Genomic DNA, 20,722 nt, shown 5'->3' on the forward strand with positions numbered 1-20,722 from the left:
GGCTCTGTGTTCACACAGTGTCTTGGGGAGCGAGTATCTCAAGACAGGTCTGCAGGTCAGACCAGGCCTTTGTTCCCACACCTGTCCGAGACCTACAAGGATATCATAGGGCTAAGTAAGATGCTGTGGTTGGCTCTAGAGCCAGAAATAAAAATAATCAGGGTCCTGCAATCATCAAACTCTTGTTCCAAATACCAGCCGCAAGTTTCTTAGAAACCTAATATTTGACCACCAGACACATTGATGCTCATCAGTGGTATATAGTCTGTGCACCATCACCTGTAGCTCTGCAAAGGTAACAATGCTCAATACGTCTGTGCTGCTTAAATGTAAAGAATTCTCTTCTCTGTCACTTGTGGGAAAGTGGTGAGACACTCACCTTTAGCACCAAACAGGCACATGGTAATTAGAGGGACACTCACCCGGACAAGGTCCAGTTCTGGGCTGCTCTCCATGAAGGTCCAGATCTTGGGGCTGAGCTCTTCCCACATGCCTTCCAGGTCATGAAACACAGCCAGTTCCTGGAAGGTCTTATTTACCTGAAGTCAAGCCAGGAGCCAGGGGTAGCATAAAAAAAAGGGAAGAGAGGCAAAGATATGAGGAACTCAGTTACTCCCTAGAAGGATGCTCCATCACAGCAGCCCTTTCCTAGTCCTTCCCCTCCCTGAGAAGTGCCTGCGTGCAGCGGCAAGTCAAATACCTAAGGCTGGGGAGCTGGCCCTCAACCGTCAGCTCGGGCCTGGGTCAGGCTGGAGGCGCTCACTCTTGGAAATCCCAGGGGAGCTGTAAGTATACTCAGTACACTCCATCTGAAGCTGCCTTTACTTTTTGTCTATAATTCTAGGAGGAGTCTGTAGAAGGACTCTTGGGTCCAGACGGCTTACCTCAGCCATAACCTGCCTCGTGGCTGGAGTGTCAGGTGTATACAGGATCTTCCCAACAAGCAGAGGCTTGAGAGCTTTCCATATGATGCGGGAAAGAGGACTGGACTCTAAATTCTTCATCAAATCATTGCAATAAGGAGCTATGAAGAGAATGAAAGGCAATTATCTCCATGCATGGTCATATACTTGTAGGAACTAACCAGAGCTTTGGAGCCAGAGGGCCAGTCATGGGTTCAAATCCCAGCTCTACTACTTAATAGCTAAGTAACAAATCACTTGTCTGAGTTTCAGTTAGCTCCTCTGTAAAAACAAAGTTAATGGCCTCTACTTGGCAGAGATGTGGAGAGATAAACTGAGATGTTATCTGTGGAGCCCCTAGAACAATGCCTGATAAATAATCAGAGCTTATTAGAACACTGATGATGGATAACTCACAACTGAGACCATCTAGAAAAATGTTTTTACTATGCACAAGGCTACATAACTCTAGGTTCATGACTCTAGATGGCTTACACCAGCCCTCACCAGTTTGTTTTCATTGGAAAGAGAGGGCTGGAAAGAATAAATAGAAATAAATTTCTATTTATTCAAGCAGAAATAAAAATTTTGTAGGTCTCATCACAAGTATAAGTAATAAATGTCATAAAAATCCCAAACTGAAAAATCCCAAGTTTTAATAGACAATAGGGTTTGATTATCTAGAAGGATTCCTAAATTAAAGAAAAAATTCATTCTGAGTTTTTAGATACCAAGTATCCTCTACATGTTGCAAAGATAATATACATATATATATTTTTTAAAGAAGATTTTCTCCCAGTTACATCAGTTGCAAAAATGAGGGTTCTCTTGGATTGACTTGTCAAGGGAGTGGAGGGGATTGCATCTCAGAAAACTGTCCACAATGCCATACCCCTCAGGCTTGCACAGCAACCAGCAATGTCTGGAGGGCTTTACTCCAGAGAAGAATAAAAGGTTCTTATGTTACAGTAACGCACAAAAAGCTGCCTCACTCAGTGTCTGAAAGACACACCTGCAGCTGGAAATGGAGAAAGGCTCACTCGCATCATGTTTTCAAGGAAAAAGATGCCATTGTCTAAAACTGTAACACCGGCTCCCTGCTGCCACCAGGCACAGGACACACATCCCCACAAAACTGCCTGAGCGTGGGGAGCAGATGTGGAGTTACAAGGTTCTTTAACACCGACTAGCAGCTAAGAACCAAAAACAAACAGCAGATCAAATGCCCGAGCCTGACGGCACACACACCACCATGAACAGGTACTTTGGAGGCTCTGTGGTTCAGCGGGAAAAAGCACGGAGATGGGTAGATCTGATTTAATCTTGGCTCTTGAAGATTAGCTACAGTGTGGCTTTGACAAAGTCGCTGAACGGCTCTGAGCCTATAAAATATAGGGTTACAAAACCTTCCTTATTGTAGGTTTAAATGAAATAAATAAAATGCATAGTACATAAGAAGTGTTCCTTAAATGTTAGCTTTTATTGTTGTTGTTGTTTTTCTTATTTAAGTTTTTATTATAAAGCATACCTCAAGGAGGGGGCACTCAAGAGAGACGATCCTTGCTCATTCCGGGAAGCTCCCCCTCCAACCCCCAGAAAACTGAGGAGATTGGCTTTCAATCGTCCATTCACTTGACAAACACACTGTGCACCTGAGATGAGCCAGGTCCCATTCCCAGAAGTAGGGACAGCTGGCCGATTAGGAAAACAGTCCCTCCTGTAGTAGGAGCTCAGTCTGATGGGCAAACAGACACGTACACATCCACTGCTGCTACGGAGGATGAGGGTAAACACAAGGGAGCGGGCGACGCAGGGCTCTCTGGGACCGAGATGGTCTGGGACCAGGGCATGGGTCTGCACAGACACTCACTTGTAGAATTGTCATAGAAGGTGCCAGCATCTTCCTCCGTGCCATTGCCTCCAAAGAGGGCTTTATAGTTGTTGTCCTCATACCAGTTCAGGGACTTGATCTTCAGGCCCCCACCCTCGGGGTGGCCACAGACAATGCGGGACACGGCCTGGTAGATCTGGGTGGAGGAGCTGGAGCTGTTCGCGTTGGTCAGAAACATCACCTCCTGCCGCATGTCACTCCAGCTCCTCATGCTGAACAGCTGGGGTAGGGGTCAGGCGGAAAAGGAGAGGACAGAGGAGGAAAGGGTTAAGGACAGAGAAGAGAATGAAACATTATTTTCTTGACCTTTCCAAAGCCACATCCCAGAACATACCTTGTCTGGTGCCACGTCCTGGAAGTCTTGGGATAAGACTGCCAGAGCCCTGCTACTCTGCTTGTGGTCTGGGGACCAGGACTTCAGCGCTAGTGGAGAGGTTGCTGCAGATGCAGATCCCGGTCTATCTATCTATCTATCTACAGTTCAGATCTGTACTCTGCAAGGTGCCCAGGTGACTCCTACACATATTAAAAACTTTTAGATCTTAGCAGAGCCCCTGGTGATGGGCTTTATTTCACTTTGATTATCATCGAGTTTATAGAGAATGCTTTCTCTGAACAGCTGTCTTCACAGGTGTCCATCAAGAACGGCTCACCTCCTCGGTCACTGACTCATTTCTAAAGCACTTCAAACTTCAGTGTGGAAACTGAGGAGCCCTCTGCCCCTTGGCTGGGAGTGAAGTCCCATCCTCGATTCAGCCAAGTGTCAGGGAATGGAAGAAGCATAGGGTAGGGGACCAAGTCTGAACCCCAGCTACATCTCTCAGCAGCTCACAGCCTTAGAAAAGTCACTTCTCTGAGGGCCCATCTTCTCATCAGGACGAGGAAACTACATTGGTGAGGAGAGAATCATACACTCTCGGACACCCGAGAGAGGGCCCCACTAACAGCAGCCCCTGCCCAGATGAGTCAGACCCCGGCAGCCAGGGGCTGCGTCTCCAACTCACACGTGACAAGCGCTTTGTCTCAAAGACAAATGTTCTCCAGCATCTTGTGGACTTCTTGGCCCAATGGCTCTTATAATTAAATATTTATAGAGCACTTTGTAGTTCCATGCATTTCACAATGAATCATTAATAAATCCCTACATTCCTTGAAATGTCACTGGTGTTCTCACCGCCTGGAAGCTTGAGGCGTGGGGAACAGACTGGGGATAGGGGCTGGAGGACACTGCACTTGCCCCGGGGGCAGCCTAGCTTGGCACTCCATGTGCCTGGATTTCTCTCTCAGGGCCGGCGGCTCCTGTGAGTGCCAAGGTCCCGGGCACCGTATATCCTGCCTTTGATTCCTGCCTCCAGAGGGAAACCAGGCACCCCAGGGCAGTGAGATGGCACAAAGACTTCCCCCTCCACAGAGGGGGCAACTGACACCACAAGAGCACAGTGAGGGGGTCAGCTTTTCCTGATATATTTTGTCTTTTCATCACCTGTATGTGGGAGCAGACAAGGATGGGAGAGGTAGCCAGCCATCTTTCCTTTTGGTGGCGGGTGGAACAGCCCTGGGGATTATTAATGATAGTAAAAGCCACTCACTTCTCTTACCACAGGTTTCCTCACTACCACCACCCTGTTATCTCCCAATCCAAACAGCAAATTTCCTTCCACATGAAGCCAGCGCATCTTTGGACAGAGGCACCACAAATGACTGAATTATTCCAAGCTGTGGCTCTCCTAGCACCAGTCTCAGGGATGAAAACCTACTCCACACCTCCTCTGTGAAGGGCTCCCACTCGCAGGGAAGGGGGCCACTTGTCCCCCAGCCCACAGAAGGAGGTGCTGGATCATCATTTTGGAGTGAATGAAAGGCTGGCTCCCTTTGTCAATCCACTGCGATGGTCTCCTCTGCCCCCGCCCCCAGCACTGGGCCATGCATGGTCTCATCCGCGAGGTCATGCCGTACGCCCCCCACTCCAGGCCCTCTGCTGGCCTCCCATCTCGCTGGTGTAAATCCAGCCCTACCAGGCCTGCAGGGTGCTCACCTCCTGCTCCGACCTCATGTCCCACCACCATCTCGCTTGCTCTCTTCTGGCCAAGCTGGCCTCCTTCCTGGTCTTTAAGTGTGCTCCCTGATGGTGCCCTACGTCAGTGTTTTTTGATCTGTGGTTCATCCCCCTGGAGTGGAGGACCTGCTGTCATTGCCTTCAGGTTCAGTTGTCCTCTGATCAGAGCGGACTTCTCGAATCACCCTCCTTTAAAACAACACCTCATCACCCTCCATCCCTCTCACCCAGTTTATTCTTCGTTGCTGGTACCCCTGCTGTCACATTACACACTGACCTGCTTATTTCTGCCTCCCGCCCCACATAAGCCCCATGAGAAGAGGGAAGTTAGCGTGCTCGCTGCCGAGTCCCCAGCATCCAGCTGTGCCACTACCAGGCAGGTGCTGCAGCTGTAACCGAGACGCTGCTCCCTGTCCTGCCCCCCAGTCTCCGCAGGCACAGCTCCCCACCACCCAGGGTGAAGCTCACGTCCACTCTGACTCATCTGGCTCCGAAAGTCCCTATTTCCACCCATTGCCAGGCCCTGTTAATCCATATTGTCTTTCTCTGAAGAATCTCCTTTCTCTTCTATTCTAGTTGCCATCAGAGTTCACCAGACAAAAAGTGGGCTAACGCAATAAGAACACGGGCTTTGGAATCCAACAGCCCTCGGTTAAAATCCCAGTTTTGCCAATTAACTAACTAGGTGACCATGGGCAAGCCGTCCAGCTTTTCTGAGCCCCCGGGTCATCTGCAGTGTGGGCATCACATTTATCATGTGGACACTGGGTGAACAGACATGAACCAAAGGAGCATAGTTCCCTTTTCCTTTCAAGGGTTGTGCTTTGGTCAAAACAACCCACTTTCTTTCCAAATACTGAACAGATAAACAAGTGCATTTATTTATTTAACTTTTCCCATTTGTCCAAGAGAAATGGCAAGTGAGACAATGAGTCACTAATGGCAAAAGTGACTTGAAGCCATTCTGCTGAGAGGAGTGGGTGGCCCCTGTCGCCCAGGACCAGGGGTCAAGCGAGACACAAGCACGTGGCTGCCCAGAAAAATGTATGTGGCTCAGCTGGAGCATTTCCACCACATGAGCAACGGGAGCATCACATGCTTCCAATTATTTTTGACCCCAGACAAAAGGTAGGCCAGCGATGTAAGAGGAAACAGTTGCAACTGGACCCTGAGTTTAGAGGCAGTGTCCCGCGTTAAGAGTCCCTGCCCTGCTTTCTCTGAGGCTGGCAGGGGACCTCCCAGAGTGGCACAGGACACGTAAGGTCAGTGAGCAGGACCCTAGAGTAATGGCAAGAGACTTGCAGTGCAGTTTCTGTTCTTCTTTCTACCTCCTGAAAGAACCCCAGGAGATCCAGCTTCTCCACCTACAGAAAGGTCACCAGCATTCATAACCCAAGTAACAGATGGCCACTGGCAAGACGCCTTCTCCTCTGGAAACGGACCCAAAAGCCAGGGTTCTTCAGTCGGACCCACAGGGGCACAATTTTAAAAGAACACAGAACAGAACTGACAGCAGTACCCTAACACGTCGACAGTGTTTAATCTTGGTGTTTTCTGTATTTTCCAAACATTCTGCATTTTCCATAGTGAACAGGCTGCACTTTAATCTTAAAAATCAAAATGAGTTTTGATATTTGAAAAAAATGATACAAACACCAAAAAATGAGTTAGAGAAGCAACTCAAAATAAGGCTAGACCACGTCTGAGAAAATCGGCCCACAAATTATTCCTACCTAACATTCTAAACATGAAGGTCTGCGTGATATCTGACCACTGCCCCCCAGCTCAGCTCCCTGCACATTGGGCTCTGGATGGCCCCTCCTTTCCAAGCCTAATATGAAACAAGGCTGGGTGCCAGAAAGGTGAGCATATGCTGACTGGGAGGCGAAGGAAAGGCTGTTTTCTGCAAGTTAGGCTCTCTGATCCTATGACAAAGATGATTCTGATACACTTGTCAACATGTGGACATGAAAGGCCAACTCAATTTACAGTTTTCATTAAGAGACTACATTCCCAAAGTTGAACTCAGAGGCCAGACATTTACAAGGGAAAGATCTGAATTATGGGTACCACGTTATTCCCTCCAGTTAGCAAACAAATGTTTTGGTAAAAAGACTGTCTGTCTTTGCCACTGAAGAAAAAATAAGGAGAAGCTGCTGCTAAGACAAACACAGCACCCAGGGGACGAGGAGGGATCATCCTCTTTACAAACGAGTCATTAACGGGGGGTTGCGAGCAGCTATGGGAGACAGTTCTCGGCTAGATATGGCGCCTTCAGCCACTATCTGATTAGCCCTGGGACATCTGTGAGTTATAGCCACTATCTGATTAGCCCTGGGACATCTGTGAGTCTCCGTTTTTTCATCTCTAAAGTAAAGAGATCAAACCAGGCAATTTTTAAGATGACAAATGCTTCTAAAGTTGATTTTACATTTCCTATGATACTCAAATCAAAAGGACCCTCTGAGCCAAACTCAGGGTGGAAAACAATGATAGTGGAGGGTCTGCCTCCTGGGGCTGAGAAGACACGACTTACCTCCTGGGCCAGACTACTGAGACTATCCAGCAGAGTTTGTGTGGCTTCAGCCAGCTCCTTGCTCGGGAATGGAGATGTGGAGTTCAGTTCTGTCTGAAAAGAGAAAAAAAAGAAAAAACTTTGTTTCTAAACTGAAATGTAAACATGAAATCTCTGTTAAAAATAAACAATTGAAACCATTTACAATCTTGAGTTTAAAACATAAGAAACCCATTCCTAACCAAAGTAAGACACTAAAAGTATTCTAACTGTATGTTTGCAGGTTGTTCATCTAAGAATTACTAATTCTCTGATGAATACTTTTAAATGGTGTGGGAATATGTATTTTAAACTACTTGATGTGCAATAGATTAAAAAAAAAACCTCAGCAGGGTGTGTGTGTGTCTAGTGCAAAGCTGATGACAAACTCCCAACTCTGTCTAGAGTTCTGCAAGACAGGCAACATGAGAGCAGCCTTGAGAAATACATTTGTGATGGCTCATGAGAAAGGAAGAAAATGTAAACTTTAAAGCTACCAAAAGCATGAGAAGAAGAAATTCTTTCATTCTACTCAACACTGTTTCTAACACTAAAAATTAACTTATTTTTAATATACTAAGTTTTAACCCCTATTTAAATATATGAAAATGTATTGTTTTAATATATTAAATTTAATTTTAAAATACTTGGGGTTTCGGGGGGTTCTTTGGGTTTTTTGCTTTACTGAAGTACAATCAGCTATAATGTGTCAATTTCTGGTGTTTTTATGTCCAGTTCAGGTCAAATCATTATATTTACTCATTTATATATTTAATTGCTGTTATATGCCACCAAGTTGCACTGCAAATGTAAGAAAATAATTAATTTAGGCCCAAGGAGAAGATGGGTTAGGGTAGGCAGCCCAAGCTAGAGAAGGAAAAGAACAACAATACATAGACCCTGAGGCCAGAATTGGCTCTGAGTTTTCAAGTTTCCAAAGAGAAAATGATACAGAATCAGTTTCATCATTCTTGACAAATGAAGAAAAAAGTCTTCAGGGAAAAACCCATCTTTCCTTGGCGCTTCTATGGGCATCATTTTATTCAATAGCAGACCCTCAGAAATCTAAAGAAGGCAGAGCTGTTTTGATATTTGCCTTATAGCAGAGCTTGCTGTGAACCATCATGCAGACTGCATAGAAAACGGCTGCAGGTAGATGGAGCTCATCACTACCTCTAGGAACTGGTGGCCTGGAATGCTTTCCTTTAAGGACTCCAAACGCAGGAGACTAAGGTCATGATCATCATAATATCCTAGCATAATCCCGAGTGTACATTTCTGATAAAAATCTCTCTAAAGGTTCTATGGAAGCTTCTGTCAGCCTGATGCACGAGCTCTTCTGGAACGGCTCACTCACCAGAGCACAGCCTTTCCACACGCCCAGGCCTCTGAGGGACCTGTTGCTCCCTGTAAACGCTAGACTCAGGTAGGTCTCTGTGACAACGCATAGGTCATGTCAGCGACCATTCCTTCCACAAGGTAATTCATGAGCAAAGACAGGCGGGGTGGGGGGGCTCGTTTCTTCTTCCTCTCTTCAGGCTCATAGTATAACTCAAGGTTACACACTCAAAGCTGAACCTACAAAGACCCTGGTAAGAAAAAGTTTACAAACCGAGATGTCTTAATTGGAAGATACAGGAGGTTACAACTGTTTCTGTGCTTATTACCACGAGGCGCACAAGACGATATGTGTTCAGGATTATATAGCAAAACAAAAAATGCCAAATTAAGTTAAACGTTAGAAGCTTAAAATTTGGTAGTTAATCCATTTCTTTTCTAAAGTCTGAATGGAAATAAGATTCTTAGCACTCTGCCCTCTCTGCCCTGGTAATGGGGACCTGGGGTGGCTACAGAACCCTGGACCAGTGGCTTAAATGTCCCATGCCTCATTTCCTCAACTCCACAGCAGGGTAAACAATAATGTGTCCATGTCACAGAGTCTTCATGAACATTAAACCAGGGACACATGCCGAGCACCCTGCCCAGTGCCTGGCACATAGTAGGTCCTCACAATTATAAACAATTCCATCCCTGCCTTTCTCTTCCCTTCCTTGAAAGTTCCCTACCCAAACTGAAGGGCTGAGGCTCTCCTCTGCATGGAGGGTTCTCCAGTTCTTGAAAGACATACGTCCTCCCTTCTGTTTCTTGGCTAGCTCTCGAGCTTTCTCTCCTGTTTAGGTACCCTCCCTCCGCAAGGCAGAGAGCTAGCATTGTCAGCTAAAAGCATATCAGCCACACTCCAATGTGCTATTTCTAAAATTATAAATGCTCCTCAGTGAAATGCTAGCACATCCTCATCCTAATTTCCAAAGTCTTGAGGCAAACACTTCTTTCTCCTTTATAACCCTTTTTCTTTACTTAGTGTTTGCCAAATTGCAAAGCAAAAGATAAGGTTAAGTGGAGCATACATCCAGAGGAAACCCTAATTCAAAAGATACATGCACCGCAATGTTTACATCAGCACTATTTACAATAGGAAAGACATGGAAGCAACCTAAATGTGCATCAACAGATGACTGGATAAAGAAGTTGTCACGTACACAATGGAATATTACTTGGCCATAGAAAATGAAATAATGCCATTTCAGCAACATGGATGGACCTAGAGATTATCATACTAAGTGAAGTAAGTCAGACAGAGAAAGACGTACCATATGATATCACTTACATGTGAATCTAAAAAATGGCACAAATGAACTTATTTACAGAACAGAAACAGACTCAGAGACATGGAAAACACACTTATGGTTACCAAGGGGTAAAGAGCAGGGGAGGGATAAATTAGGAGTTTGGGGTTTGCAGGTTCTTACTACTAAATATATAAAAGATAAACAAGAAGGTCCTAAAGTTTAGCACAAGGAACTATATTCAGTATCTTGTAATAACTTATAATGATAAAGAATATGAAAAAGAATATATATGTATAACTAAATCATTATGCTGCACACCAGCAACAAACACAACATTGTAAATCAACTATACTTCAATTTAAAAAAAAGATGTTAACTGGATGAAATATATACTTACATTAATATGTATTTATACTATACACACACACACACACAAACTTGCCTCAAAATTAACATCTAAATGGAAAAACCTGAAGGAAAAATCACTACTTATGATTATGTATATGTGTGTCTCTAAAACTACATATATTAAGTATACACACAGACATACACACACCCTTAGATACATACATTAAGATATGTATATTCATTGTGTACTTTCTATTTATAGTAAGTGATACTGATTTTACTTTTACAGGAGTAATATAGTTTCCTTTCTAATTAAATGTATCTGGACAAAGCAAGCAAGTCAATTTAAAGGAAATATTAAGTTCATGATACCAGCTGCCCTTGAATAGAACCTAAATCATGACAGAGGATAGAGAACAACCAGGCTACACTGACAGTGTGGTCCCCGGAGCTCGTGCATCAGAACCGCCGAGGTGCTCGCCAAGCATGCAGACTCCCAGCCCCCGAGACCTACTGGATCAGAAACTAGACATGTGACCCAAGAATCCTTGGGGAGTTTTTTGCACACTGACCTTTGAGAACCACTGAGACACACAGCACCTGGACAACACTCACGCCTCTTTTCCCCAGTCGTGTGTGCACGAATGTGGCTGTCTGTGTGTTCCCCGTCTGGTCCACACGATGCTGTCTGCTTCAGACTGTGAAGCCAATAGGGTCACCTGGCCCCCAAGTGGGATTCAAGACAGTGCCAAACATATGTGCAGCCAGGTACATCACATCACTTGTGTACACAAGCCACCAAGTGCAAAACACTAGCTCTCTAAACCCCTGGACCCAGCACTGGCCCGCTGTCCCCATTAGCAGTCATCCTTCCCCTGCAGGACACAAGCCAATGAGCAGCTCACGTTGTTTGGACAGTATGTCTCCCCATCTGAATGAATTTAAACCTTCATAGGTAATGCTTTTTCCTTCAGGTTTTTCTATTTAAATTTCTTGACTGTGGGGCAAGCTTATTCCTCTTGTTTTAAAAGCTACACACTTAAGCAAAACTTCATGCATATAGCAGGGCCTACGGTACGGCTGTCTAACCCATGAATATATTTAACCACAGACATAAACATAATGATCTCGTTACATTTACTCTGGGTGTCAGACCTTTAGATACTCAAGACACCAATGCAATACCATATGCTGCTATATGAATTTGTTGTCAGTAGACTGGGCTTTGGTTTGTTTGTGTAATTGACTGATTTAGGTTTGGGTCTCTAAGAGAAACACGGCTAAGCCCATTCATAAGCCCCAAGTAGAGGAGTCAGTGCTATTATTAGGATCCTTCTTATACTAATTGTTGTTTGAGATTAAATGCTCAGAATTCATTAACATAAGTACCGGCAAGCTGTAATCAGTACAACAAATTTCCATTTTCAAAGAAGTGTGGGTTGGAGTTACACATACAGGTGTGGGTTGACATCACAGGGGTAAAAAACACCCACACACACACAATTCAAATGCAGCATCAAGTTTAAATCTTGCATTAACCAGGTATTTTGCTCAATACTTCATTTCACTTTCCTGCGCTTGGATATTATGAAAATACAGAGAGGAGACTAATAAGTCAGTAGACCTAATTATTACAAATTAATGGGGAAAGGACTATTGAATCAGTGCTGCTGAGACAAGTAGTTACTCAGGTAAGATTGTAGTTTTTCCATCTCACACCACTATACGAAATTAAATTCTTTGTAGATTGAAGAGCTAAAACTAAAAATAAAGTTTAAAACATATAGGAGTAAATATACTTATGAAGTTGGGGTAGGGGAGACCTTCTCAAAATATAGAAGTCCAAACTAAAATGGGGAAAAAAATGACTCCAACTTTTGAACATAAAATCTATGCACCAAGAGATGCCATGAACAACGTGTAAAAACAAGGCAAAGACTGGAAGAACGAACTTAAAAAAAATTTAGTATAAAAACAGAATACCATGCAGCAGTTAAAAGGAACCAGAAGTCACACATATAAACCTCAAAAAGGAAACACTGAGTGAAAAAGACAAGATGCAGATCAACATGCACATTTACACAATGTTAACACGTGTAAATCAATACAGTAGATTATTAACAGAATGCAAGTATGTATATATACACATACATACATACATATATATGGTTTCATAAAAATATGCAACTCCAGGAGTGCTGTTATCTCTGAGGAAAAAGATGGGGACACATAGGTGACATCAATGGTATCCCTAGTGTTTTATTCCTTGAAAAGTATCTAAAGCAAGCATGGCAAAAAGATGGATGAGGGTACATGTGAGCTCTTTATGCTCTTTATATTATTTCTGTTCCTTTTTATATGTTTGATCTATTTCATCATTTTCTTTTTAATTCAATAAAAGACAAGAGTGGGGAGGAGGAAAGGGAGACTGGCAGGAATGAAGGAAGGGTAAGAATGTAAGTTGGCTGAGTACCTGTCAGATCTGAAAGATGTCTAACTTCCCTGAATAAAATTAACCCCAGCAATCCGCCTTGAAACAAGGCCACACAATGAAGTCTGAGAACCCCGAGCCTACACCTCCTATTAACTGTGGTCTCCTGCTCATATTTACTTGACAGAGGCAGGCAGCACTTGCCAATAGTATTTCCAAAGAGCTCCAGTAATTCACATTTTCGAACTCCTACTACAATTTTTTTTAACCAAAAACATTCCCCTGGCTATGAATTCATATAGGTCCCCAATGACCACAGGAGGCAAGATTCTCTTGTACGAAGGAAAACCAGGAAAAGGAGGGAAGATAAAATCTTTATTGAGGACTGTACGTTCTATGTTAAGCTAACGGGAATTCATGTATTATTCAATGTTTTTAGATCATCAGTACATACTGCATTATCATTAGAGGAAGAATAGACAAATGAGTATTATATGACTCAAAATCTCCTATCCACTTGTGCAAGATGTGTTAATCACAACACTGCAACATTTTCTAAAAGCAAGACATTAGGGGTGCTGGCCCCAGAATGACAAAGGCCACTGTTCGTCTTTTCTGAGTCTAACAGATGACTTCATTATATTCTTTTTATCCTCATTAGCTTTTTTTCTCCTTCCACATGAATTTTGGGTTTTTTCTTTTTTTTAATTGAGGTAACATTGGTTTATATTATATAAGTTTCATATGTATAACATTATATTTCTACTTCTGTATACGTTACAGCATGCTCACCACCAAAAATTTGGTTTAACTACATTGTCAAAGACTAAAAATAAAAAAAGGCAGTAACCTAGCAAAGTCAATTGGACTTTAATTTCTGAGCTGGTGTTTTATTTCAACTCAGTGTCCAGCATAGGTCCTGGCACATAATAACTAGGCACCCAATAAATGTGGAAGAAAATGAAAAGCAAAGGGAGAAGCACATTAGGAGGGCAAGAGATGGAATGGTATGAATCCTGCTACAAAGGTCATTCAAATTCACAGATACATTGTTTTATATTCACTCATCAAGTCCCCGACCCCTGGAGCCTTCCGGTGGCTCCCCTTCCTCTAAGATCAGGCCCAATAGCTAAAAATGGCTCATGAACGTCTGCCTCAGCACCTCTAGAGCATCATGTCTCACCGCTCCTGCACCCATCAAACTCCCCATGGCTACACCTACTCCACTCTGCCCAGTTCCCCTAAATGCACCTTCTCTCTCCTCCGATCCCATACACATACCATGTCCTTTGCGTGAAGATTCTTGCCCTATCTTTACCTGGCTAAGCTCTATTCCTGGGTTCCAACTTAGAGGATGTTTCTTCTCTGGTCCTCAAAAACCGGGTTAGGAGGCCTCCACAGGGCCTGCACAGTACCCAGCAGAGAGGTTATCACTCTGCACAGCATCTGTTCCTGTCTTGCTCTGTCCGTCTACTGCCCCACCAGCAGGGAAACTTAGAGAGCTGTACCACTGCCTCCCTGGCCCAGAGCATGGCACAGATCAGGGCTCAATAAATATTTGCTGAATGAATGAAATTAAGTCTCTGTTTACAGGTGATCGTTATACAAAAGGAAGACCAGGAGAGACTACTACAAATGCATTAGAAATTGTAGCCAAATAGAAATATGAGACAGAACATCTGTGACATTAAAATGTAATTGGAAACTCTTTTCAACTTACAAAAATCTTATCCACACTCAAATTTTGCAGGGACTCTACTGCTAAAGTGAGATGTGGATGTACATACATTTGGATAGTATTTTCAATATAATGCACAATTTTGTCTTCCTCCTCTGTAAATGCATGTTACAATGTGTCCACTGGGACATTTCAAACTTCCCTGAAATGCTCTCATAAAGTAGACTAAAATCTCTACCTCACTTTGCCCATGTTCAGCAAGTTCAACTCAGGGCTAGGATTTGTATGTTTGAGTTCAAATTGGAAATAAGTAAGTCACATACTAGGCACAAAGACTATTACCACCCAGAAGCAACCACTGTCTCTTTCCAGTGGTTTACATGACAATAAAATTTCCTTTGAGGAATATTTTAGTGATTTTCATTGAAGTAGGGAATCATAAAACTTGTGTCTGAGGACAATATTAACCTTTTAAAAACAATTCAACAATTTAAACATTAACTTTTAAATCTGATGTGTTTATTGCATTAAAATACTTCATTTTTTGCTGTTTCTAAACATAGTTAAAATACACCTACTACTATGTCATTTGGGATCAAAAAATCAAACGTTTTCTCTTAGAAACGGCAGCATTTTTCAAGGAACTAATAGTTACAATTGAGGCAAAAATATCTGTCTTGATGGAGCTGAGCAGTCATGTTAACACACTGCTAAATTCACTAATTTATCCCCAGTTCTGTGCTCCCCTTTTCTCACAGGAACCAGGTGAACAGCGTCTGAAAGAGTAAATCCATGAGGCGTGTTCCCCTTATCAAATGTTGGGGGTTGCAACTGCTTGCCTGGCAAAAGTACATGTTGTAAATAAGTGGGTAGTAAAACTCACACAAAGCCAAACAAAATCTGATACTTCCCACAGATGTCACAGTTCCAGGCGGGAGGAGAGGGAAAACCAAGTGTTTTCTCCTGCAAAACACCCACACAAAGCGGGGAGTATGTATAGCTCAGTGGTAGAGTGAATGCCTAGCATGCATGAGGTCCTGGGTTCAATATCCAGAACTTCCATTAAATAAATAAACCCAAGTGCCTCCTCCCATTAAAAAAAAAAAAAAACACCCACACAAATACTTTAAAGATTGCTGTGACAAGTTGAAAAGTATTAGGCCCCCCAAAGCCCTGAGCCAAGCTGAGCCCTTGTCTAAGGGTCAAGAAGACACTAAACAAAGACCCTTGGAAACAAGGAGGACTGTTCACTTCTTCTCCATCTGCTCCTTTGATCCTTGCACAGCCCAGCTGTGAGCTCACTGGTCTTCTGGGAATCTCGGGGCACCACTCACTTCACCTCCTTTGTCCCATGAACTGAGTACAGCATTTGCAGGAATTACTGCATGCATCAGCAGACACATGAACAGAACTCTTTGTTCCACAGAAACACAACTTTCCCTTTTCGGGTGAAGGTACCATCAGAAGTCAAGACAATCTAGCCTCATGGTTGTGCAGTATTTAAGCTATCACTGAGCTGGAGGTAAATCTGTACGCCTGCCTTTGCTAACCTGGATCAGACACAATTTTCCTCACCTCAAGTATCAGACACCACCTTCACATCAGGGAGACCATGGTGAGCCACACTAGAGCCCAAGCCTACTGAGCTCCCAGTCTTTCACTGTGGCTCACAGTGTCCTGTGTTGGCAAAAACCATTGTCAGGGAGCTGTTGGCAGCTCACCAGTGAAACTAGGAGAGGAGGGCAGCCCTCACTTTCCAGAACCCAGAAGCTGTGAAGAATTTCTCAAGCTCCCAATCTCAGCCTTAAAGTTGGTTCCCAGTACCCACTGGGATGAAAGCTCCATGTCTACCTTCCCTGCCTTGTTCATGACTGAACTGTCAGTGCCTTAGAATGGTACCTGGTACAAAGCAAACATACTGTAAATATGTGGTTGATGTTGCTGATGGATGATCTCATGCCCTGTTCAGAGATGCTGTGCTTCCCAATGTCTCTGTTCTCTCTGGTTTGTGCATTACAAACCTTCATGGGTAGGTGTTCATTATGCTTTAGAGTCACTCTCAGAACATGAGCAAGAAAGTACACAGGGCTGAAAAGGGACTAACAACAACAACAACAACAACAACAACAACAACAACAACAAACGCCAAAGGCACTGAAGAAACTTTCCTGGAAACAGAAACACTGAAGATATAATGAAATATATGTTCTAATCCAAAGGCAGCTGTGGCTAGACGAATGCTCTCCCCAAAGCTGTCTACACCCTAATCCCCAGAACCTGTCAATCAGTTATATCACATGGTAAAGTGTACTCTACAGATGTAAGAGGTCATGAACATTAAAATAAGGAGATTTTCCTAGATGATCTGGATGGGTTCAGTCTAATCCCAACCCCTTAAATGCAAAAAACTTTCTCTGGCTGGAGGCATAGAGATGTGGCAGAAGGAAAAGTCAGGTTTAAAGCATGAGAGGGACTCAGCCCACCGTGGCTGGAGGGGGAGCCATATGAAAATCAGGAGAAGGAATGCTGGCTGCCTCTAGGAGCAAAGACCAGCCCCCAGCAGAGAGCCAGTAAGAAAACAGGGACCTCAGTCCTACAACCTCAGGGAACTGAATTCAGCTACCAACTCGAATGAGCTCAGAAGCAGATTCATGTTCAGAGCCTCCAAAAAGGAATACAGCCCTGTGACCACCTTGATATGCAAGGTGTGAAAATTAGTACCTTCATTTTATGCAAGGTATAATTGAGGCATAAACATAAATAAGAATCTACAGGGTAAGAAGCCTTTGCAATATCTAAGCCAAGAATGCAGTTTTTCATTGAAATACTCTACAGGATTACTTTGCTTGTATGACTGATTCCTAACACTGATCTACAGAAAGATAATTTCTATCTTATCAGCCACTGTTTCAGCATATAATTTATATTACTCATAGCAATTAATACGACAGCCACCCTAATCAACACCTGGCTGTGAACTAACTGGTCTACCAAGCACAACCACAGCACAACATGGATGGGCTGTGATGTAGCTGACAGTTTTGACAGTGCATTTCCATGTCCTGATCATGGTAATTTTCCCAACTAGAGAGAGATTTTCAAGTTGAACCCAAGGTGGTGATTGTCAGATTATGAAGGCTGTACTATCATTCTACTTAAGAGCATAATGCAGACATTATATAACTAAAGGGATTTTACTGGGTTGTGCACACAATAGGTATTTAATGGATCAACAGAAATGAAATAATGAGTGGACACCAGAATAGATTACATCTTCTGAAAGCACCCCTCTTTCCAAAATTTGAACCATCCTGGTTGAAAGGGTGGACACTTCTGTCTTGTAGTGAAGTCAAGAAAAACAGCCAAAACGGTCCAAGGAAATGGTCTACCATTTGTAATAACCTTTGACCCTCTGTCTCACAACACAAAAAGTAACAGGCTGCAAATGTCTTCACAAATGAGCTTATATAACTATTAAGCCCAGTTATCTGGGGCTGCAAAACAGATCTTAAGCACTAGACCTAACTCCCTCACACTGACTGGGTCACCATCAACCCTGCCACAGAAGCATCAAAGAATTCAGTTTTACTACTACCTTCACCTCAAGCAGAAATTGTAGCATCAGGGTGCCAAGCAGGATGTAAGGACTCCTTGATGGTCAGTCAAGAACATAAACCCTGAGATGTGTTTCCAAGGTCACATTCTAGGGTGTGATCCAGGCACAGGGTCCAGAAATCAAACCTTCTTAGGACCCATCTCTCTATAGAGAAGTCATGGTGCACAAAGTCCCAGAGCATTCAATTTCTATTATAATGAGGAATATCTCTTTCCAGGCACATCCTTCTTCCAGGACTCTTTCCCTGGTTTTAGAAGAAACTACTGACCAATCAGGGAGCTCTGTGGTGACTAGGAAACCAGAACACCGGATGCTAGAGAATGTTGTTGGAGAGGCATGCCACCAGAGCTCACAGAAAACCCACAGAAAGAGACCTGTTCCGGAATTGCACGCAACACTGGTGAGCTGAACGTTCAGATTCACCTGCATTCTTGGATTAGGAATGAGAGTGCACTCTCGTGGACCGCTTCTCTAAACCATTGATTCCCAGTTGATGATCAGACTTTGTTGGGATTTATTTTTCTGCGAATGCTGTTTCGTCATTGATTAAGCTAATTTTTGAGTGTGCTCCCATCTAATTTCGGGGTTTTGTCACTGAGACATTTCAGTGTCTCCTGATAGGCTTTTGAAAATGAATAGATAACGATCTTCTCATTCATGGTTTTAAGACTTTTTTTTAATCTAGGGATTTCTTTCTTCATATGGACTCTTAACAGTATTAAAAACCCAAAAAAGCAGGTCTTCTCTGATTGAAGCAGGCACAAGGGACCCTTAGACTTGGACTTGGGGCCACACCCAACTCATTCTTCCCCAATTCAGCCTTGGGTAGATGGCCCAAAAGTTTGAAAGGACAGTTAGAATACCACTGAGCCAAATTATATTTCCAACTCCCAGTCAGCCTTACGTTTCTACAAAATCAACCACATTGCCCAAGGAAAAGGGTCACATTCCAAAAGCATTAGGTGCTAGAAGCGCCTCCACACGGCAGGCCTGCTCACCAGGATCGGCTTCAGGATGTCCATGTTGGAACGGAGCCCTTGCTCTGCTGCATCCAGTTTCTCCCTTGGCAGGCTGCAAAGCCTGGAGATTTCCTGGTCACCAAGTTTAATCACCTCTCGTAATTTTGATTCGTTGCACAGATTGGTCAAATGTAACTGGTAGCCTTGCAGAAATACCTGGAAGCATTTCATGCAAAGAGAGAGAAGCAAAGCTGGATTACAAAGATAGGAAGCTGGATCCCTCAAGCCTCTTGGGGGACCTCACGTCAATACAGCCTTGAAGAATGGACACCACTGCAATAGCCCAATGCATCGGGGTCTCTAGCGAGCTTCGGGACGGATCCAGGCATGATCCTATAGGATACTTAACATCAGGATGTGATGTTTGACTCATCCTCCCCCACACTCTTGTCCTTGTGAAGGGAAATCCTGAGTCCAACTCTTTTTCTCAAAAGTAGGACATGTGATTCAGTGAATAGAAGTCTAAAGCCTGAACTTCTGAAGTCACTTTTATTAGAGAAAATAGAAAATTCTCATTACTTTGGAATGCATGAGATCTTAAACTGGAGCTGGGCTGAATTATGAAAAAAAAAAGGCATTTATACTATTTACATGTAGAGACAGATATTTAACTATTGCAAAGAACTATGTTCAAACAATTTCAGAGTTTGAAACTCTTCCTTTTACTTGTATCAGAGCAGAGTACTAGAAAGTCAAGCTCCTCTCATTGACAGGCCAATTCTAAGTCATTCTTATCTATTCATTATAGCCGAGAGAGCCTCTCTTTGTTTATTTAGTTAACTTTCCAGGCCTAACTAAACCGCACTTCTTCATATATGGTCCTTACTGTCCATGAGACAGCCAGTTCAGTAAGATGAGGGGCCTTGTTTTTCTTGCTCCCTTTGTGTCCACAGTGCTGGAACATATGGACAGTAAATATCTGTGGAATGAATGAATGGATGATTCAGACTCTTTATTACTCCATTATTACGTTGTCTGTTTGTTTCAATTAGTGCAGCCTGACCTGCTTATAGTGCAACCTAATGGGAGTGATGGACCCAGTGCCTCTTAAGACCCACCCAGCTTTCTAACACTGCAGAAACACTAGGCCTGCCGTGGTTTCTATTAAGTTTCTACCTACTGCCAGATACTCAAGCGCACTTCACTTTGCCTCCTGTTCCTAACTAGCCTTTGCTGCCAATCTCCCTTTAGTATCTGTGTTTAAGAACACTGACCGCACAGAGACTAATTACCATGTGAGGACCACCTCCATACTAAGGATGCCCCTTATTTTAAACTGATCGGATCAGACAGATAGGAGATTGGCAGGGGGGGCAATGGAAATCAGGCTAACAATTTTCATAAGCCTGCTGCCTTTGGCCCATCGCCCAACCACACAATTGGTAAACACAAGGCATATTTTCCTAGTTTCATAAGGGCAAGCAGTAAGCACATTTTTCTAATTTTAAAAATTCTAGATCATGTAAAGCAAAGATCTTATTTTCAGGCATAAATATTTCCACTAGTTCTGCTAACTGTAAAGACAAGCTAGTATGTAGACATGAGACAGGGTAAGGAAGCAGTTCCCCCTTTCTGCCAAAGAATGAACTTGAGATGC

General features: G+C 43.4%; 1 protein-coding gene across 1 annotated transcript in view; it reads right to left on the reverse strand.

The window, feature by feature from the left end:
- Positions 1-20,722, reverse strand: part of ABCA1 (ATP binding cassette subfamily A member 1) — a 126,928-nt gene that overhangs the window by 53,050 nt on the left and 53,156 nt on the right. The window contains 5 exon segments of the mRNA XM_014559347.2: positions 423-539; positions 885-1,024; positions 2,773-3,013; positions 7,386-7,478; positions 19,105-19,281. Of these exon segments, the coding sequence (XP_014414833.1) occupies positions 423-539; positions 885-1,024; positions 2,773-3,013; positions 7,386-7,478; positions 19,105-19,281 (768 nt within the window).

The sequence above is a fragment of the Camelus ferus genome, chromosome 4, assembly GCF_009834535.1.
Source record: "Camelus ferus isolate YT-003-E chromosome 4, BCGSAC_Cfer_1.0, whole genome shotgun sequence".
In the NCBI taxonomy this organism is placed as follows: Eukaryota; Metazoa; Chordata; class Mammalia; order Artiodactyla; family Camelidae; genus Camelus; species Camelus ferus.